The sequence below is a fragment of the Perca flavescens genome, chromosome 8 (genome assembly GCF_004354835.1).
Source record: "Perca flavescens isolate YP-PL-M2 chromosome 8, PFLA_1.0, whole genome shotgun sequence".
Taxonomy (NCBI): Eukaryota; Metazoa; Chordata; class Actinopteri; order Perciformes; family Percidae; genus Perca; species Perca flavescens.
This window is the reverse complement of record NC_041338.1, coordinates 2,539,864-2,559,922: the sequence shown is the minus strand read 5'-3', so window position 1 is coordinate 2,559,922 and position 20,059 is coordinate 2,539,864. Positions and strand designations below refer to the sequence as shown.

At 43.4% G+C, this 20,059-nt stretch overlaps 1 protein-coding gene across 4 annotated transcripts; it reads right to left on the bottom strand.

Moving 5' to 3' along the window:
* Positions 1–19,627, bottom strand: tesmin (testis expressed metallothionein like protein). Of its 4 annotated transcripts, none has more exons than XM_028585778.1 (13): positions 19,545–19,627; positions 15,981–16,225; positions 15,257–15,349; positions 14,227–14,317; positions 13,267–13,371; positions 12,682–12,787; positions 8,159–8,187; positions 7,905–7,990; positions 7,268–7,336; positions 5,827–5,929; positions 4,054–4,191; positions 3,161–3,237; positions 1–1,330 (listed from the first exon to the last, which is right to left on the bottom strand). In XM_028585778.1, the coding sequence occupies exons 2-13, from the start codon at positions 16,199–16,201 to the stop codon at positions 1,147–1,149; spliced, it is 1,302 nt and encodes a 433-aa protein (XP_028441579.1). In that variant the 5' UTR covers positions 16,202–16,225; positions 19,545–19,627; the 3' UTR covers positions 1–1,146. The 4 variants fall into 4 exon arrangements, with proteins under 4 accessions (XP_028441579.1, XP_028441580.1, XP_028441577.1 ...); XM_028585779.1 differs by having other exon boundaries at positions 19,481–19,545; XM_028585776.1 differs by lacking the exon at positions 19,545–19,627 and adding an exon at positions 18,439–18,642.
* Between the last annotated feature and the right edge of the window lie 432 nt (positions 19,628–20,059).

Sequence of the window (20,059 nt, the reverse complement as noted above, 5' to 3'; positions counted from 1 at the left end):
TTGGTCAGTGCATTTGTTTTGTGTTATTTCTAAAGATCAGAAATGTGACAGCAATGTTTTACAATGTTTATATTATTTATAAACCACTGAAACTGTCCATCCACACTCTACACACTATGAACAGAATTTAAATCAGAGCCAGAACAGCAACATTGCACACACCAATACAAAAATTAAAGGAACAGTTGAGATGCTTGTTCATTCTTGTTGTATGAGCTACATCTCCAGGATCAGTGTATTAGTCGGCACACCCCTAGTTTGGAGAAGCAGGCAGGAGTACCAACACAGAAGCTAAGCATGTCCTGCTATGGGCAGCAGCTAAAGCGTGTTAGACACCTAAAATGTACAGTATATCAGTATATACTGTATATAAGTGGACTCTATATTTAGAATATCATTACAGGTTCACCTTGCTGTCAGACAGCCCTTTCCTTTAGGCACTGCATTTTCTCATCTGTAGAACGTCTGCATTCCTGCGCAGAAGCGCGACTGTGCCGAGTATACAGAAGAGAAACTTTTGCAGAGGGAGACTGAACGGCCGAATAACAGAAAGGAGAGAAACTTCTGTGAAGGGAAAGGGCTGTCTGACAGCAAGGTGAAGCACTAAATAATAGTGTACACTTAAACTGGTATAGATGTTTTAGGTGTGTAAAATCCATTTAGCTGCTGCCCCTGCCCACAGCAGGACATTTGCTTAGCTTTGATGCCGATCGGCATATACACTCACTATGGGGAAGTGCCTAATACAACCACACGTCAACACATCTGATCTATCCCTTTAACAGTACAAATAATACTATATTGAAAATAATACTCCTCTGAACTCAACTTTTTACATAGGTTTGTTCTGTATAGACATCAAAACAATAATAATGGGCATTTCCATCCATCAGGAGCCCACCAATATAAACCTGAGTATGACATTACCAGTATGTTGTGCTGTGGTCATTGCTTTGTGTAATGCTGTTGTCACATGACAGCTTGCAAACTACACACATTAAAAAGTAGAAGTAATCTGTGAAGCCTTCCAAACCCCAATGCATGGGTTCAAATATCCCTGGTGGTCCAGCTGTTTTTCTTGGATGTTAAGCGGTTAGGGTTCTGAAGTAAGACCCAGAGATGTCTCCACAGTGTGACTCCAAAGCATCATTGTGTGTTGTACTTGAACATGGCCTTGACAATCTGTGCGAGACAGTGTCCAAACTCTTCCAGAACCATGCGCTCAGCCCGGGCGGGGCTATGGGCCTCCCTCTCAGCCTCCTCAGCCTGGGCCAGCAGGCAGCTGCACACAGCCTCCACCACAGCCGGGGTTATCACTGACACAGGCCATCTAAACACAAAACACACACACACACACACACACACACACACACACATTCTCTAAATATTTAAACAAGCAACTATAACTAAATTTTTTCAATTTTAGACATTTCTTTCTCCATAATGTAAATATTCTAGGACAATCATGTGCAATAGCTACTCAGTGAATTAATTAATTAGTTACATGTGCAATACCTGACATTATTGTAGTCTTACATGTTTCAGCCACTTGTTCACTGCTGCTACCACAGTGTACTCCAATAGCATTTGTACAATCCATTGTTTACAGTTTTTCACAATCGCTATGACACTTTTTTCAATACTTTTAACAACTTTCCTAAACTCTTAACGCACCAACACACCTACAACCCACGATTGGCAAAACAGTTAATTTCATGCTCAAAATCACACATTGTAAACTAAACTCCAACACCAATTTTCAAAATACAATAATTCACTAACACAATACACTGTGTTTACCAAAACAATGTAATCATGTCTCAAAATCAAATAATTCTTCCAAAACACTAACACATGTTCTCTCCAACAGGAACATTTAGTCAATCATAGCACAATGTCATAAAAAACACTAACATCCCATGGAATTACAGAAACTACATTATTTTATGTATCAGGTCTGCCCTTATACAACAGACAAAAGTGACTGTATTGATCATAGATTGTGTTTTGGACTGCAGTTTCTGTTGAAGCCTCTACATTTTTGTTTTGTTGGGTTTAGCAAATTTTTTTAAAGATTATTTTTTGGGGTTTTCTGCCTTTATTCGACAGGACAGCTAGTTGAGAAAGGGCAGAGAGAGAAAGGGGGAAGACATGCAGGAAATAGTCACAAGTCGGATTTGAACCCTGGATATCTGCGTCAAGGCATAAACCTCCAAGTATATGTGTGCATTCTCTACCCACTGAGCCAACCCGGCCACCATTTTCTTTCTTTTGCTGCAGAGATTCAATACAATAAATGATTGACCCATCTCAGAGTAGCTTTATAGAAAGTACGGTTTGTGAAAAAAAGGAGACAGAGACAGAATTGTCCTGGTACTCCTCTTCCTCTCCCTCGTGAAGGCATTTTTCTTATTTTCTGTGTTCATCTACAGTATATTGTTCAAATAGGTCATTTTTTACTGTACTACCATATGATCATGCGATTGAAAGAACCTCAACACCTGAGTGTGTTTCCTACAAGGGAATCAGCTGTGATCGATCTATTTGCATGACTTCAATCAGCTGTTTCTCAATAAATGCATATATAAAATGCAGGGAATATATTTGTGTTTCAATTTACAATATGATCCGCTGTTCACTTTGACTTTAGCCTATAAGTTAGGTTTAGAACATGATGTTATCTGTTCTGACGTACAGTGTGAAAGCATTTGTAAATTTGGCAGTGAAGATCCATTGTTTTGGTCTTGGTGGAGCTTGTGTGTAAAAGAAGTTCAAGCATTTTAAATTTGTGTTAACTGAATGCATTTTGTGTCAAAGCAACAAGAAATGTGTTAATTGTATAGCCTACACAGACGGATGTTGTGCTAACTGTGTTAAGAGCTTAGGAAAGTTGTTAAAAGTATTGAAAAAAGTGTCATAGCGATTGTGAAAAACAGTAAGCAACATCGTCTTTTTAACTTACATTTTTTATTTCTTGCACTTTAGCTATGTTTCTTTATTCACTAGTTATTACTTACTCTTTAAATCCAACTGTGAGCAACTGCAACATAGCATTTTCCCTGAGCGGATCAATAACGTATTTAAATTCTGATTACATTAGTATGAAGGGGTATTGCTGACTGTATTACTAAAGCAGCCGTGTCAAAGTTGACTGACTCACTTGTTCTTCTCTTCTGAGCCGTCGTCATAGTTTCTACAGTCAACACATTTACAGCTGGAGGTACACATGATGTTGGCCTGCACACAGACAGAACAGTCAAACTCACTCGGGGAAAAACGGGCTGAAATCAGTCATTTTGTACAAACAATTGCTTGTGATTTGTAGTCACAAGTATTCATTTCAAAATAAATTTATATAAAATAAGCCTTGTGGCTCCTTCGATTGAAGCATTGAATATTCGGGGTCACCCCTAAACTAAACGCGCAAGTGCTGAGTCAGTCAATGTGGAGCATTATTAAGATTTGCGAGAAATGTTCTCACATTGTTCTCAGAAAAAGAGGTGGATGTTTTCCACATACTTGAATTGAGTTTTACAGTAGCTTAGTTGGTGGCAGCATTGGGAGCCATTAGAAGATGTGTAGCATACAGCCGCTTTCAAATCAACACCAGCATTGCATCACTTCAAAGTCTGGCAAAAAAATGTCATCGTGGATTAATGTGTGGATTGTTTTCTGAATGAATGGGTTAGTTGTTTGGTCTCTAAAGTGTCAGAAAATGGTGAAAAATGTGGATCAGTGTTTCCCAAAGGCCAAGATGACGTCCTCAAATGTCTTGTTTTGTCCACAACTCAAATATATTCAGTTTACTGTCACAGAGGAGAGACGAGACTAGAACATATTCACATTCAACAAGCTGGAATCAGAGAAGTTTTCCTGTTTTCATAAAAAAATACTCAAAATGATTAAACGATTAGTACAAAGCCCCGCCTCTTCAACCTCTGGACTTCCAGGCTTGAACATCAGATTAGGGTCAGCGTGTGTGTGTGTGTGTGTGTGTGTGTGTGTGTGTGTGTGTGTGTGTGTGTGTGTGTGTGTGTGTGTGTGTGTGCATACCTCATAGCACTCGCAGTAGTTCTTGAGGCAGCCCGAGCGTTTACAGTTGCAGCCTTTGTTGTGCCAACCTTTGACCTCTCCGGATTTCCCAGCAGCAATCTTAGACCTGAAGGCATCTGGGTTACGACCTAAGCAGGACTACATCACGACAACACCAGTTATGGTTTACATTTAAGGCAGTTTTAAACCTAGACCCTATTTTCACATGTTTTTGGGTGTCTTAGTGACTAGTGGGGAAACTATTTTGCAGCCGGCAGCAGGGAAACGGGCTGATATGTGATCCTTCCGGGCAAATAACGCACTATCAACGTACGTCCACTAAAAGCACTGTTTTTGCCACTGGCATGCTCAGATTGTTATTATAAGTGTCTAACAACTTTATGGAAAGGATCCCTACAGAGAAATATGACATTTTGTCTTTACCTTACATTTCATCTGTTCTGTTTGTTATTGTGTCTAACGTAGTCTTATTCACGGAGAAGTCTTGTCCTGAAATCTCACGAGAAATGATTTGTTGCCATTCGGCCAAAAGAAAAGGGTTTGTTGTGGTAGAGTACAGAAAGCGTTTATAATATTTTACTGATTTCAACAGTGTGGACTGTCACCTCACCTCTGACCCCACAACCTGACTTCTCTGGGGGCAAGACAATGGGAACTTGTCATCTCAATCACTTTCATCTCCTTCAGAAGCACATTCATTTCTTTATCCTCGTTGCTCTGTTGCACATTTGAATTGCAGAGCTTTGATTACATATAGATACATACAGCATGGGTTTTCTTGCAGTTTGTCCCAGTAAATCATAAAGGTTTGTCAGAGACACACATCTACGCCTGCATCTGGCAGCCATCTTTCTTTACTTTCTTCTTACCATGCTCAGCCTTCTAGACAATAGATGGATGGATTTTTAGACACGTTTGGGGTTTTTTGTCTGAGAAACATGTTGCGCATTGGAATAAATAAGTATTATCCCCTCTTGGTTTAGGTTAATCATGTAGTTTTGGGTTAAAGTGGGATTAGATTCAGGTTAGGGTGATGGTTGTGTTTGTCACGCGGTGCTTATGGTTAAGCCTCCGTGTAGTTAATGTAAGTCGATACACTGTCCCCACAAGTGGCAACGACACGATGTGTGGTTTGGGAGCACGTCTCCAGTAACAGCGCTGATGGATCAGATCCGCTGATAGTGTGACACACCTCTCTCTGGCTCAAACACCAATTAGACCAATCGATGCTGCAGGCCGTCCTCAGCACGTCTCTCTGTTTACTGCAGCTCAGCCAGCAGCCGGCAGCGCTCCATACTGAGCCGAGCAGCCACTATCACAAACTGCATGTATATTTCTTGTCTTTATGTCTGATGTCACTGAAAAATGTACTAGGGGTGGGAAAGAAAATCGTGTGTATTTTTATTTTATTTTTGCTACGATTTTTTGAAATATTGGGAGAAAACAAAAAGTAATGATCTTATCTTACAGACGTCTATGTATATGTGGCAGTCTGAAACTAAACACAGGATTAAGGGAAAGTTTGTTAATGATGTTAGTCATAAATGGGGTCTTATTCTGCCTAATTTCCAATGTTATGATTGGCCATTTTATATATTAGTGTGTTCCGCTTGCGGTTTTATTTGTGTCTATTTCCATTTATTAGTGGCTTCTTTTTTCTATTCAGATATTTTCTGACTTAAGGGCTTACTGTGAAGCACTTCAGTAAACAGACATACAGTTATATTTGTGAAGTTCGTGAGTTGAACATGTTTACCAAAAAGCATTGCCAACCTTAATTGCCTTGTGACGCTTGATTTCGTGCTCTGCATTGTTGTGGCAGTTAGAGCAGTCACAGTCGCTGCACATCACTCCGTTAGCAAAACACTCACAGTAGCTGGAAGAGACAAGCACACACAGGTTCATATATTAAAAACACACAAACATGTTTTTGTCTGCCTCTCTTGTCAATTTGAGACAAGGAGACAAATGGGGACATGTACGGTTAATGTCAATGTAACACAGTGTTAACAAAAACTGAACATGTCAATGAGCCCAGCAGCAGTTCATCTGATTTGCATAAAGTGTCACTAAATAAGATGTGATATCAGGCTGATGCGTGTCATCTGGAAAACAAAGACGTGGAAAACAAAGTGTTTGGAACACTGGTTGAAGAGAAGACATTTGTTCAGCCGTCATCATCCCGGAAGAGGAAGGCCCTACATGAGAAAATATTATCCTGATGTTGTCAACAAAAAGGTCAGTGTGGGACATTTTTGGTAGGTGTCTCTCTCTCTCGCTCTGTCTACATCACTGTTTAGACCTGGCTATAGTCTCTCATCCTCTCTGAGTCTGTTCAAACAGTGCCACAATTCTTTACACCTGTTTTCCTTACATGGTAAATATCAGACACACGTTGTTGTGCTGCAGTGTAGTGGTAGTCTGTGGTAGTAAATCAGGTATAGCAGCTATTTGATCCTGATCATGGTCCTGTTTCCTACCTGGTGGAAAGCCTCATTTTGAACCATAAATGTGGCAAAAAACAAAGAAAGGGCAATAGATTTTAGAATAAATCCTACTGTCAGCTCTCCTGACTTAATCAGTGATCAGGTAGTGGTGTGTGTTCAGTCGCATTAATATTTAGGGACCGTCTTGGATGACAAACTGACCTTTGGGTCTCATGTTGACACGATGCGTGAGAAAGCGAGCCAGCGCTTGTTCTTCTTTTGTAAGCACCGGAACTTTAACGTTGATGGGACTCTGATGTGAATATTTTATTGCAGTTTTATTGAATTACTTCTTACTTTTACCTTTGTAAGTCGGTACGGTTTACTGAACCAGAAGGATAAAAACCGACTTCAGGCGATTGTGAAAGTGACTGATCACTCCAAAGCATGTAAAGCGAGAATTTTTAAGAAGGCGGAGTCAATCTTAGCAGATCATATTCACCCTCTGTCCCAGGCGTTTCAGTTGCTCCCGTCTGCAGTAGGTACAGGACTAACAGATTAAAAAACTAATTTGTTGCTGCTATACGTGCGCTCAAATGATTAATACTGACGGCATTGTGTTGGCTGCTGGCTGTATCACAAATTGGCCCTGGGGGATATTGAAGACTACCTTGACCTTGACGTAGTCCCATATTTTTGAGCCTCTGAACAGGATCCCGTTAAAAATGCATTCTGCATCAGATAAGCAGCCTGCTAAAAAGGGAGTAATAATAAGATGGCATACTTACAGTTTGAGGCACTGGGATCTGGTGCAGTGGCAGGGCTTCCTGGACTTTGACTGACACGTTCCAGCAGTTCTGCAAGCGGTAAAAGGAGAGAATATACTTAACTGTGTTTGACATTACATAAAGCTCAATGTACAACATCCGTAATCAGCTTGAAAAAACCACAGTGTGGCCTGCAGGGTGCATTGTTTTCTGATATGTCGGACAATGGACACACATATCGCCAGATCCATTACACTAGTGATGACTGCTGAGTTTTCTCAGCATTGAAGGAAGTAATTGTGGGTTGATTCTCCCCACAAAGGTCTTGGAACCAAAGCATTGCAATAACTGTTTTATTTTTCACTAAAAGAACTTTTCGAAAAGAAAAAAATATGAACTAAAATCCTTTGGCCTTTGTTCCCTGTGTCTTTGATATGAAATAGGATGTGCAATATACTGCCATATGAATGTAAATGAGTCCAAGTAAATCATCTTGCAGGAGTTTATAAGGGTGTCATAACACCAAGGCTGAGCACATGCTTGGCAAAGCTTAAGACCCTTTGCATATACAGTAGATTTTTAGTTGTTGTTGTTTTATTAAGTTATTATATATGCAGAGGCAACAATCCCATTTTGGCTTCAGTTCCACAGCTCTTACTGTGCTGGGTGGGCTGGTGGCTGCATGCTGGTTGTCTGATCTCTGGACTCGTACAGGGGACACGCTGTCTGGTGGTACTGGGGAAGCTATATATGAGTGATGATTATATACATGAATAATAATCAATCACATTTAATGAGTCTATGGCTCAGGCATGGTAAAGATGGAGCTGGGATCAATAAACCCAAGTCCGCAAATGGCCCACAGAGAAAGCTGACTTGTGGGTAGAAATGGAACAAACTTTGTTTTCCTACCTGGCTGGGAGTCCTCAACACACTCACATCTGGGAAACACAAAGAAAAAAAGATTACTACAGAAGCCCAAAATCAATGAACAAATGCAAAAAAAACTCCAAACAGTGTTATAGTTTGCGTGAGCCATTTATGGGTGACAGCTGTGTGTCGTAACATGTCAATATAAATGAACTTAAGATATTACACACAACTCATATTTGTAAACAGCAGTGGTGAACTGTTTCTCAATCTCAAGACTGCAAAGAACGGAACTTGTGTCCTTGGGGAGAATGTTCTTGCTAGTTGTTCTGGGAAGCATGAACTCCCAAGTTCACAAGCACACAGAACGCTGCTGACAGTATAAGACGATGCATTCTTGCTGTTATTGAGCAACACTCCCAGCACAGAGGCCACCTGTAGTGCTCAACCAACAGTTGGAACAGGGGAAATTATTTACATGGAGTCTGGTGGGTTTGGTGATGGTGATTTCGGGGTTTCATGTTAAACAAAAAGGATCTTACTCTTCAACAAAAAGGTCTATCTCTGTAGGGGTCCTTACCATAAGGTTGTCAGACACTAAGAATAATAATCGGAGCCTGTCGGCGGTAAAAACAGAACTTTTAGTGGAGGGAAATAGAAGGTGCGCAATTTTCAATTCACGTTACATTGCAGCTTGTTTCAGGACTGGCGACTGCAGTGGCCTTTCTTAATACTCGACTTATTTTAAAGATTGTTTCCATCAGTCACTTAGACACATAAACCTGGGAAAATAAGGTCCAGGTTGATAAATACCAAAGTTACCCTTTAATCTTGTGCTAAAGCTTCCCATTGTTTCTGTTTAATCCCCTTGAGTGATGCCGTCATTCCTGTATCACATTTCTGGAGACTGAAGGCAGCTACAGTATACTGCGTGTCTGTGCTACATAAACTCAGACTCATTGAACTATCATCCCCCAGCCTTTTTCTTAATTCCAGGTCAAGATATAACAATGCTTCTCCGTGAACCATCACCTTATCGTGGTGGAGAGGTTTGTGTGTCTCTGTGAACCTGAGGGCTGTGTTGTCTGGAGCTTTGTGCTCCTGGTAGGGTCTCCCAAGGCAAAGTGGTCTCAGGTGAGGGGCCAGACAAAGAATGGTTCAAAAACCCCAATGAAAAAGCTAAGCAGAGATGGAGTGACCCTGCCCGGAGGAAGCCGGGGCCCCGTCTGGAGCCAGGCCCAGGCGGGCGGGCTCGTCGGCGAGCGCCTGGTGGCGGGTTTGCCACGGAGCCCGGCCGGGCACAGCCCGAACAAGCTACGTGGCTCCCATCTCTCCAGCCCATGGGCCCACCACCTGTGGGAGGAACCGTTGGGGTCGGGTGCGATGCCACATGGGTGGCAGTGAAGGTCAGGGGCCTCGGCGGACCAGACCCGGGCGGCAGACGCTGGCTCTGGGGGCGTGGAACGTCACCTCTCTGTGGGGAAGGAGCCGGAACTGGTGCGGGAGGTGGAGCGCTACCGTTAGATCTGGTGGGGCTTACCTCTCGCACAGTCTTGGTTCTGGAACCATACTCCTGGATAGGGGTTGGACTCTTTTCTTCTCCGGAGTTGCCCAGGGTGTGAGGCGCCCGGGCGGGTGTGGGGATACTCACAAGCCCCGGCTGAGCGTCGCTGTGTTGGAGTTTACCCGGTGGACGAGAGGGTCGCCTCCCTCGCCTGCGGGTTGTGGGGGGAAAACTCTGACTGTTGTTTGTGCATATGCACCAAACAGGAGTTCGGAGTATTCGGCCTTCTTGGAGACCTTGACTGGAGTCCTGCATGGGGCTCCAGTGGGGGACTCCATTGTTCTGCTGGGGGACTTCAACGCACACGTGGGCAATGATGGAGACACCTGGAGGCGTGATTGGGAGGAACGGCCTCCTGATCTAAACCAGAGTGGTTGTTTGTTGTTGGACTTCTGTGCTAGTCATGGATTGTCTATAACGAACACCATGTTCGAACATAGGGATGCTCATAAGTGTACCTGGTACCAGAGCACCCTAGGCCGAAGGTCAATGATCGATTTCATAATCGTTTCATCTGATCTGAGGCCGTATGTTTTGGACACTCGGGTGAAGAGAGGGGCAGAGCTGTCAACCGATCACCATCTGGTGGTGAGTTGGGTCAGAGGGTGGGGGAAGACTCTGGACAGACCTGGTAAGCCCAAACGTGTAGTGCGGGTAAATTGGGAACGTCTGGAGGAGGCCCCTGTCCAACAGACTTTCAACTCACACCTCCGGCGGAGCTTTTCGTGCATCCCTGTGGAGGCAGGGGGTATTGAACCCGAGTGGACAATGTTCAAAGTTTCCATTGCTGAAGCTGCGGTGAGGAGCTGTGGTCTTAGGGTCTTAGGTGCCTCAAGGGGCGGTAACCCACGAACACCGTGGTGGACACCGGTGGTCAGGGAAGCTGTCCGACTGAAGAAGGAGTCTTTCCGGATAACATATCCCGGAAAGACTCCTTCTTCAGTCGGAGGCAGTTGCAGGGTACCGAAGGGCCCGAAGGGCTGCAGCCTCTGCCGTGAAAGAGGCAAAGCAGCGGGTGTGGGAGAAGTTTGGAGAAGACATGGAGAAGGACTTTCGGTCGGCACCAAAGTGCTTCTGGAAAACTGTTCGCCACCTCAGGAGGGGAAGGGGAACCATCCAAGCTGTGTACAGTAAGGATGGGACACTGTTGACCTCAACTGAGGAGGTAATAGGGCGGTGGAAGGAGCACTTTGAGGAACTCCTGAATCCGACTAATACGCCCTCTATGTTAGAGGCAGAGCTGGAGGATAATGGGGGATTGTCGTCGATTTCCCAGGCGGAAGTCACTGATGTAGTCAAACAACTACACAGTGGCAAAGCCCCGGGGATTGATGAGATCCGTCCAGAAATGCTCAAGGCTCTGGGTGTGGAGGGGCTGTCCTGGTTGACACGCCTCTTCAACATTGCGTGGAAGTCTGGGGACGGTGCCAAAGGAGTGGCAGACTGGGGTGGTGGTTCCCCTTTTTAAAGGGGGACCAGAGGGTGTGTGCCAATTATAGGGGTATCACACTTCTCAGCCTCCCTGGTAAAGTCTACTCCAAGGTGCTGGAAAGGAGGGTTCGGCCGATAGTCGAACCTCGGGTTGAGGAGGAACAATGCGGATTCCGTCCTGGTCGTGGAACAACGGACCAGCTCTTCACTCTCGCAAGGATCCTGGAGGGAGCCTGGGAGTATGCCCAACCGGTCTACATGTGTTTTGTGGATTTGGAGAAGGCGTATGACCGGGTCCCCCGGGAGATACTGTGGGAGGTGCTGCGGGAGTATGGGGTGAGGGGGGTCTCTACTCAGGGCCATCCAATCTCTGTATGACCAAAGTGAGAGCTGTGTCCGGGTTCTCGGTAGTAAGTCGGACTCGTTTCAGGTGAGGGTTGGCCTCCGCCAGGGCTGCGCTTTGTCACCAATCCTGTTTGTAATATTTATGGACAGGATATCGAGGCGTAGTCGGGGTGGGGAGGGGTGCAGTTTGGTGGGCTGGGGATCTCATCGCTGCTCTTTGCAGATGATGTGGTCCTGATGGCATCATCGGCCTGCGACCTTCAGCACTCACTGGATCGGTTCGCAACCGAGTGTGAAGCGGTTGGGATGAGGATCAGCACCTCTAAATCTGAGGCCATGGTTCTCAGCAGGAAACCGATGGAATGCCTTCTCCAGGTAGGGAATGAGTCCTTACCCCAAGTGAAGGAGTTCAAGTACCTTGGGGTTTTGTTCGCGAGTGAGGGGACAATGGAGCGGGAGATTGGTCGGAGAATCGGGCGCAGCGGGTGCGGTATTGCATTCAATCTATCGCACCGTTGTGACGAAAAAGAGAGCTTAGCCAGAAGGCAAAGCTCTCGATCTACCGGTCAGTTTTCGTTCCTACCCTCACCTATGGTCATGAAGGCTGGGTCATGACCGAAAGAACGAGATCCAGGGTACAAGCGGCTGAAATGGGTTTCCTCAGGAGGGTGGCTGGCGTCTCCCTTAGAGATAGGGTGAGAAGCTCAGTCATCCGTGAGGAGCTCGGAGAGAGCCGCTGCTCCTTTGCGTCCGAAAGGAGCCAGTTGAGGTGGTTCGGGCATCTGGTAAGGATGCCCCTGGGCGCCTCCCTAGGGAGGTGTTCCAGGCACGTCCAGCTGGGAGGAGGCCTCGGGGAAGACCAAGGACTAGGTGGAGGGATTATATCTCCAACCTGGCCTGGGAACGCCTCGGGATCCCCCAGTCGGAGCTGGTTAATGTTGCTCGGGAAAGGGAAGTTTGGGGTCCCCTGCTGGAGCTGCTCCCCCCGCGACCCGACACCGGATAAGCGGACGAAGATGGATGGATGGATGGATATAACAATGCATTATCTTCCTGTACTCATCATTTAATCTCAGGTATGCATATCTCCTCTGTGACGTTTCTGTTAAAGTGAAGAGTCTCAGGGAAGATCAACAAAACCATGTTATTTATTTTTTTATGACATTTCAAACCTGGCACAAAACCAAAGAGAAATGAGTTTGTAACCTCAGTAAAGTGTCCTCACCGTTGTCTCTGTGTGTTGGTGCAGAAGTCATGGTCAGGAAAACAGGTCCGGGCTCACAGGGGTTAACCAGCACGACCTGGCCATCCGCACTCACATTACACACCACCTACACAGACCACAGTTGGTTCGTTAGCAATCAACATATGAAGTTCATCTGAAAATCAATCAGCAGCTATGATAATAGATTTCCTGTTGAAGTCGACCAAAACGCTTGCTGGTTCCAGATTTTCAAATGTGACAATCTGCATTTTTTTTGTCCCATGTATGATAGAAAACTGACTCTTTGGGGTTTTGGACTGTTGCTCGGACAAAATAAGACATTTGAAAAGCTCACCTGTAACAGGCATACTGTACTTGTTATATTCATAATGAAGGCTTATTCAGTTTATACCCGGGCTAGGTTTGCTTCCCTTTCAGTCTATTCAGTCTACCAAACCAATATCCCTCAAATTCACAAACTAGGAGATGGGCAGACATTCTAATTCTCTATTGAAACACATGGAAACAAAAAAGATCTATTGTTTCTTTATGTTGAATGCACTGAAATAAGAATGTGTTTTCTCCTGCGCTGACAGTGGAACTCACAGGCTGTGGGATGTGGGATGTAAACTCAGTCAGCCCATCCTGAAACGGCTGATGGTCCATGCCAGGGGGTACACAGATGCTGGCTAAAGGGCCATGTAAGTCTCCCTAAGCACACACGAGACACACTCACACAGGTAAAAACAAAGAAGCAATGAATACGTTCCTTGTTCAGCTGTATATGCCACTAGGTGTAGGAAGCGAGTCTAACACAGCTAAACTTGAGGCCTGTCTTGCAGCTGTTAAGAGCTGGTTATCAACAAATTTCTTGTTGCTTAATTCTGCCAAGACCGAAATGATGGTTATTGGACCAGCAAAACTAGGTCATCTTTTTGATCACTTTACTTTGTCTCTCGATGATTGTGTAATCAATCGTAGAGACCACGTTAAGAATCTTGGTGTGCTCTTTGATCAGACACTTTCTTTTGGTTTACATATTAAGGAGGTGACCAGAGTTGCTTTTTTCCATCTCAGAAACATCTCAAAGATAAGATCAATACTGTCGTTTAAGGACGCTGCGGTCCTGATTCTTGCCTTTGTGTCATCCAGGCTAGATTATTGTAATGTGCTTCTGTCAGGTCTGCCAAAGAAAAGTCTGCGGAGTCTGCAGTTGGTTCAGAATGCTGCAGCTCGTGTTCTGACTGGAGCCTCCAGATATGAACATATTACACCAGTGTTAGTCTCTCTCCATTGGCTCCCTGTTCATGCCAGAGCAGACTTTAAGGTGTTGCTGCTAACTTATAAAATATTAAATGGCAGCGCACCGTTGTATCTCAATGACCTAGTGAAACCCTATGTGCCTGCTCGAGCCCTGCGTTCTCAGGGGACAGGTCTTCTGAGTGTCCCAAGGGTTAAAAAGAAGACAATTGGTGAACAGGCCTTTGAAACGGGCTTGAAAGCGCTTTATAAATAAATGTATTATTATTACTCCATGAAAACGGTTCGATGATTGTGAACACTCACCGGCATCATGCTGCAGAGAATGGGTTCGTTAGCAAACCAAGGAGCCGACGCTGAGCTGGGATGGCTGCTGTCTGCTGGAGCAGCCACAGGCCTGAGGAAACAAACTCACTTTACTTTGATTCCCCTCCCACACAGGTCTGTACATCCCCAGGTCCTGGGTCAGAGCTCAGTGGCAGTAACTCCTACATGCCTGATGCTCCGGCAACACTGGTATCATTCTAATAAGGAAAAAATATTTGAGTCTGTTCCTTTACTTGATTTTGACTAAGTTAGTAGAAGGTATCCATATTAAAGAGATTGTGTAGGATTGTGTATGTGATAATTTTCAATCTTTCAAACTTATTCTGATGGAAATTTAAAAACTCCCAGTGAAAAGTGGACATATGCTGCTTTTAGCCCTGTCGTCTCAGTGCCTCTGGGCCCCCCTAATACTGCCACCAGATGGTGCAAAAGTAAAGTAAGTCAAAAAGTCAGTAAAGTGTATTTATGAAGCGCTTTTCACAGATAAAACCAAGTGCTTTACAATGACATAAAAAAGTACAATACAATACAAGTGAGCTTATTACGTTAAAAAAGATAAGACACAATTAAAATGACATGTTAAAATAAGAAGACAGGTCAGCCAAACGCCTGTCTAAAAAGGTAGGTCTTGATCAGCAGACTGAGTGGAGGCAGAGCAACATCTCAAAAGAAAAATCTCGAATAAATGAATGGGGTTCAAAAGTTGCTGATTGACACATTCAGGTTTTAAAATTATCACCAACTACCAGCCAAATGCTGGTAAAATATACAAGTGGCTAGTGGATTTGCTTCACTCAGCAGCCCAAAAAAACCCAATGTTAATCTATCGAGTGGCTGGTAACATTTGAACGTTCACTTGCCATTTGGCTGGTGGACGAAAAGTTCATTTTGAACCCACGTTTGATCTTTTGTTGGAGACCACATGTTCACTGGTACGTGCCATTTTGTGTAAGTTATTGAGTGAAAGCACTCCAGCGTGCTCCAGGGGAACCCAGGCAGGCGGACTCACCCGCTGAGGAGCTGGTACTGACTGGCCTGGGGCTCCAGCAGGAAGTCGGGGTACGTCAGCTGACACTGAGGGGACTGACATGGACAGTGGAACCTGCAAGGCATTCATTAATATTAGTCTAGAGCTGCAGAGATTCATCCATTAGTTGTCCATTAATAAATGAAATTAATTGCTAACTATTTTGATAATCGATTTATTGGTATAAATTGGTAGTGAGTCAGTAAACACTGATCCACATTTTCACCATTTTCTGACATTTTAGAGACATCCAATGTTAAGATTTGTGTAAAATCATGTAAAAGCAATTGAGACAGTACAGTATTTTAGAAAAAAATCTCAATATGGACTAGTGCAATTTTCAAATTCCAGGGGGGGCGCAATATTTGTTAAAGGCAAAATATGTGTCAAATAATTCTGAATGAAGTATTGTGGTGCTTCAGAGACAAAGAACACATCTATGTTTGGTACACATCCTCGCAGAAATCACACTATAAACATTTTCACATTTTTAATATTAATATTTTTCAATGAAAATGAGGATAACGATACAAAAATTATCATTCCCTCAAATATCGTGAATGACATCGCAATCACAGTATCAGTCAAAGTAATCCCCAAAAGATATTTCCCTCATATCGTGCAGTCGTGTACAGTATTCTCTGAGGATGGTATCGTTTAAAATAATGAATTTAAAAAGTGTTTAGTGAATGAATGAACGTTACACCTTAGGGTGAGAGAGTCGACCATTCCTGGCTGGTGAGGGTGAGGAACTAGCAGACTGGCATCTGAAGGGGCCCCGGCCCCCCATACAGGAGCCCCTGCAGGGCCAGGGTGGGCGTTACTGTCCTTCTCAAAACCAACACAGTCCTTGGAAGAATGGTCATCAGTGTCAATATATTCCAGCTTGTTCTGCACTGTGTCCAGCTCGGCCATAGAGCCACTCATCCTGCCAGCTTCTTCAATCACACACTGGTGAAATATCAAGATGTTAGTTAGAATCAGAATCAGAAAAGGTTTTATTGTCACAGTAAGTTACAGTTATGTTGAATTTGCCTTTGTGAAAGGTGCATACATAAACAAACAAACATATATTCTCAGGGACACAAAGCTCTTTAACTGTCCATCCGCTTTTCAATTGAATTATCTAAAGTTCACTTAAACCATGAATAAAAATAAAGCAGGTGTGTTTCCATCCAACGGCTTTAAAGCGAATAAAAACCTGTGCATAATGACGTCACATGCTCTTTTGCGGTCAGATTGGTATATGGAAGAGATTTGTATGGTGGCCGACAGAGGCAAACGCACGGCAACTTAATGAAACACACCCAAATAGACTAAACAAGCAAATTAAGAAAACATTCTTCATAAATTTGACATCACATGTGCAGCATTTAGCAAACACGCTGCAAAAACAAACACACAACACAACCAAATACACAAACGCGCTGCAAATACACACAACACAACCAAATACACAAACACTCTGCAAATACAGAAACGATGCAAAAAGAAAAGCACACATTTCATTAAGTGTGTTTGCCCCTGTCAGCCACCGTAGATTTAAGACATTTTAAGGTGTTTCCATTCATTTTCGTATTGAATCACACAGCATTCAAGCTACTATTTGCGAACAAAGTTTTGCTAGCCAAAATGGAGTGCGCCATTTACCTACAAATGATTAATACTGCACAAGCTATAATAGTGCTTATGAGCCAGCTCATAGCGACATACCAAGCTATTTTAAGACAACGATGCTATGATGATGCAGATGTACATTACAGGCGACAGCGATTTCTGCTAGCGAAAATAGCCGTTATATTAAGCTCGTAAATTAAATGTAAAAAGTCTCTTTGTTGACACTAGCCATGACTGCAAAGAAAGCGGAAATTACCTAAAACCTTTTTCTTCTTTCTATGGCGGGATGCAACCATAAAATGTCCTAAAATGTAATCGCGTTTCATTATTTATTCGGGAAATAACATTTCCATCAGCGTTTATCGCATAAGCCATTTACTGATTAAGAGAAAATCCAATGAGACCGAACGTACACACTTTGTGTCAATATTCATGAAATTGAATCATATTTTACTGTTTCCATAAGGCATTTTCATTCCATATTGCTTAATTTACATAAAAACATTTGGATGGAAACATGGTTGATGAAGTTAATAAAACTGAACTTTTCACTGGGGTTAGCTTTTATTGTTGTTTCACTGAACCATCTTTGATTGTACATGTTTTTTTTACATTAACGGAAGATACATTTGAGTCTAGTGAAATCATTTAGTAGCTGTGTTAACGAAGTGGTTCCCTATCTTTTTCATGTGAAGAACCCCTAAACTGACACAAATTAGACCACAGAGCCGTTTAATTACAGAAAGTGTATGAAAGCCATGAACCAAATAGCCATACATTCTGTCATTGTGTTACTTATGGATGGAGTTATAGTGAAAATTAATGATTTCCTTGTCGTGCTGAGGACACCCTGGAACTCCTCAAGGACTCCTGGGGGTCCCCGGACCCCTCTTTTGGAGTCACTGTGTTAACGTTAACCTCTCGTTGTTCTGCTGTGGTAACAAACGTTTCTAATAATTAAACCAGGGCTTTAGAGAGAGAGCGACCAAAATGTGTAAGGGTGCGACTAAGATTTTTCCTAGGTCGCACCGGTGCACCTAACGTCCTCGCATCCGCTGCCTCTCCACGAACGAAGCGATGTCGTTATATCGATATGGTTTAATGGTGCATTACATGACCCATTCCTTCTGTAAAGCCGTGCCTGTGTTTGGATCTCTCCTCCACGCAGCCCCCCACCCCCCATTCACTCACACAGGGCTCGCCTGCAACATGGAGAGACACAGACACCACAAAATTTGGGTGCACGTTGCACCTAAATTTTGTGCTGGTGCACCTCAATAAAAAAGTTAGGCGCACCAGTGCAACCAAGGCAAAAAGTTAGTCTGGAGCCCTGTAAACACACACTTATTTTCCTAACCCTTCTACATTAACCTTAGCTAGATAACGTTTACTAACGTAACGTTAGTTAGTTCAATCAATTTAACCGGCTTTAATATGTGTTAACGTTAACGTACGTTAACGGACTTAACGTTAGCCAAAAGTCCCGGCTGGCTTGTTGGTGAGTGAATCAATTCAAACGTATTGACTTGAACTAAGGTGAGACTTACGGTACCAGTGGTGCTGTGTGCTGTCTGGAGTAACGCTGAGTTATTAGAACATGACAGAAGCTCGGATAACTAAAATTAACTCAAATAAACTGCGGTTTTGGCTTTTTTAGTTAGCTACCTATGCCGCGACGTAAACTAATAAGGTTAACGTTACGTGTTGTAACGTAGGACTAGTATGTAGCTAGCTCTCTATGGTCGCTGATCGCAGACTATGTTGCTAAGCAACACAAATGGACTGGTGCCTTCAAGTACTATCAAAACTGTCGAAATTACAAAACCTTCTAAGTGAATCAAAAAAAGGGAGAGCAGGTGTGTGATGACTTTACTTTCTTTTGTCGGATACCCCTTCACTCAACATTGAGTGAGATCCTCACATTGACATATATATCGTCAGTATGATATCCTGGAAGCTCTACTGTAATCCACTAACCTGTCATGCACATTTTGGTCAAACTTTATTTAAAACTTGCAAGCCTGTTTTTGATAGAAAAAAAAGAAGAAGAAAAAAAAGAAAAAGAAAAGGCAGAGCAGGTGTCTCACTTTTTGGTGAACCAGGATTTTTGTTTGACATATGGGCTTTATGAGTACTGGGACCATAGAAAAATAAATGTATACTTGTCTATAACTGTCAATGTAATACATCCATGGTTTTACTTGAATATTGTTTTGCATTGTGGGCCGTTGATGTATTTCACAAAGTCACCATTTCTACGGTTTGTTCTTTGAATAACCAACACTTCCTCTGATTGAAATGGTCTGAAATGTCTTTTCACAAATTGAGTGAAAAAAACGTGGAACGAGCAAGCATTCATTCCATCTGTATACTTGCTAATCTAATCTCTGATGTAAGGAGTGGACTTTGCGTGGCTTGGTGTCGTATCGGGACTCCTAGCAAGAGACTTCACAAATTACAACACATCCAAAACAGCGCTGCTAGGATCCTAACGAAGAACCGAAAGTACGAGCATATACCATCCATCCGTCACTCACTCCACTGGCTTCCTGTCTCATACAGGATTGAGTTCATAATATCCCTACTCACCCATCAGTGCATCCACAGTAATGCCCCTCCCTACCTCAAAAAGTTGCATACTCAACCCACAAACCTCCTCACGTAACCTCTGCTCAGGAAACAAAGTTTTTCATCCCATCAGGACCAAGACGATTGTGATTTTTTGTAAAGAAATGCCCAGAAACCAGATCACGTTTCTCTCCCATCTAGGAATGCTGTGTGGACTAGCCAGAACTTCTGGCAATGTGAGACTACCTTGCAATAAATCCCAGCAGCCCCTGTTTTTCCTGAAGAAACTTTCAAAGTTTAATGTGAACATGAACCTCAAGACCATTTTATGTAAATCATATATAGAGTTTGACTTAGCCTACAGGGGTTCTGGAGAAAGCTGCAAGCAGCAACACCAGGCCGAGCAGTGGCCCGTTCTGAGTCATGAATCCAAAGTTCCCGTTCAGACCAAAAGACACCTTTACTACTCTCTGACTCTTCCTGGAGGAGGTCGGATGGCCCCTCCCCTCCTAGTCTGTCAAATGCTGACAAATTAACTTTAATGTTGTTACCTCTCCTGGAGAGTCCTTTCTTAAGATTATTTTTAATGTTCAGGCTCCA

Excerpts from the sequence above, each read along its gene's own strand:
- tesmin (XM_028585778.1), bottom strand. The coding sequence starts at position 16,201 with ATGAGTGGCTCTATGGCCGAGCTGGACACAGTGCAGAACAAGCTGGAA. Across the intron at positions 12,788-13,266 it reads CATCCCACATCCCACAGCCT|GTGGTGTGTAATGTGAGTGC; the intron begins GTGAGTTCCACT and ends TGGTCTGTGTAG. Across the intron at positions 8,188-12,681 it reads ACCAACACACAGAGACAACG|ATGTGAGTGTGTTGAGGACT; the intron begins GTGAGGACACTT and ends TGTGTTTCCCAG.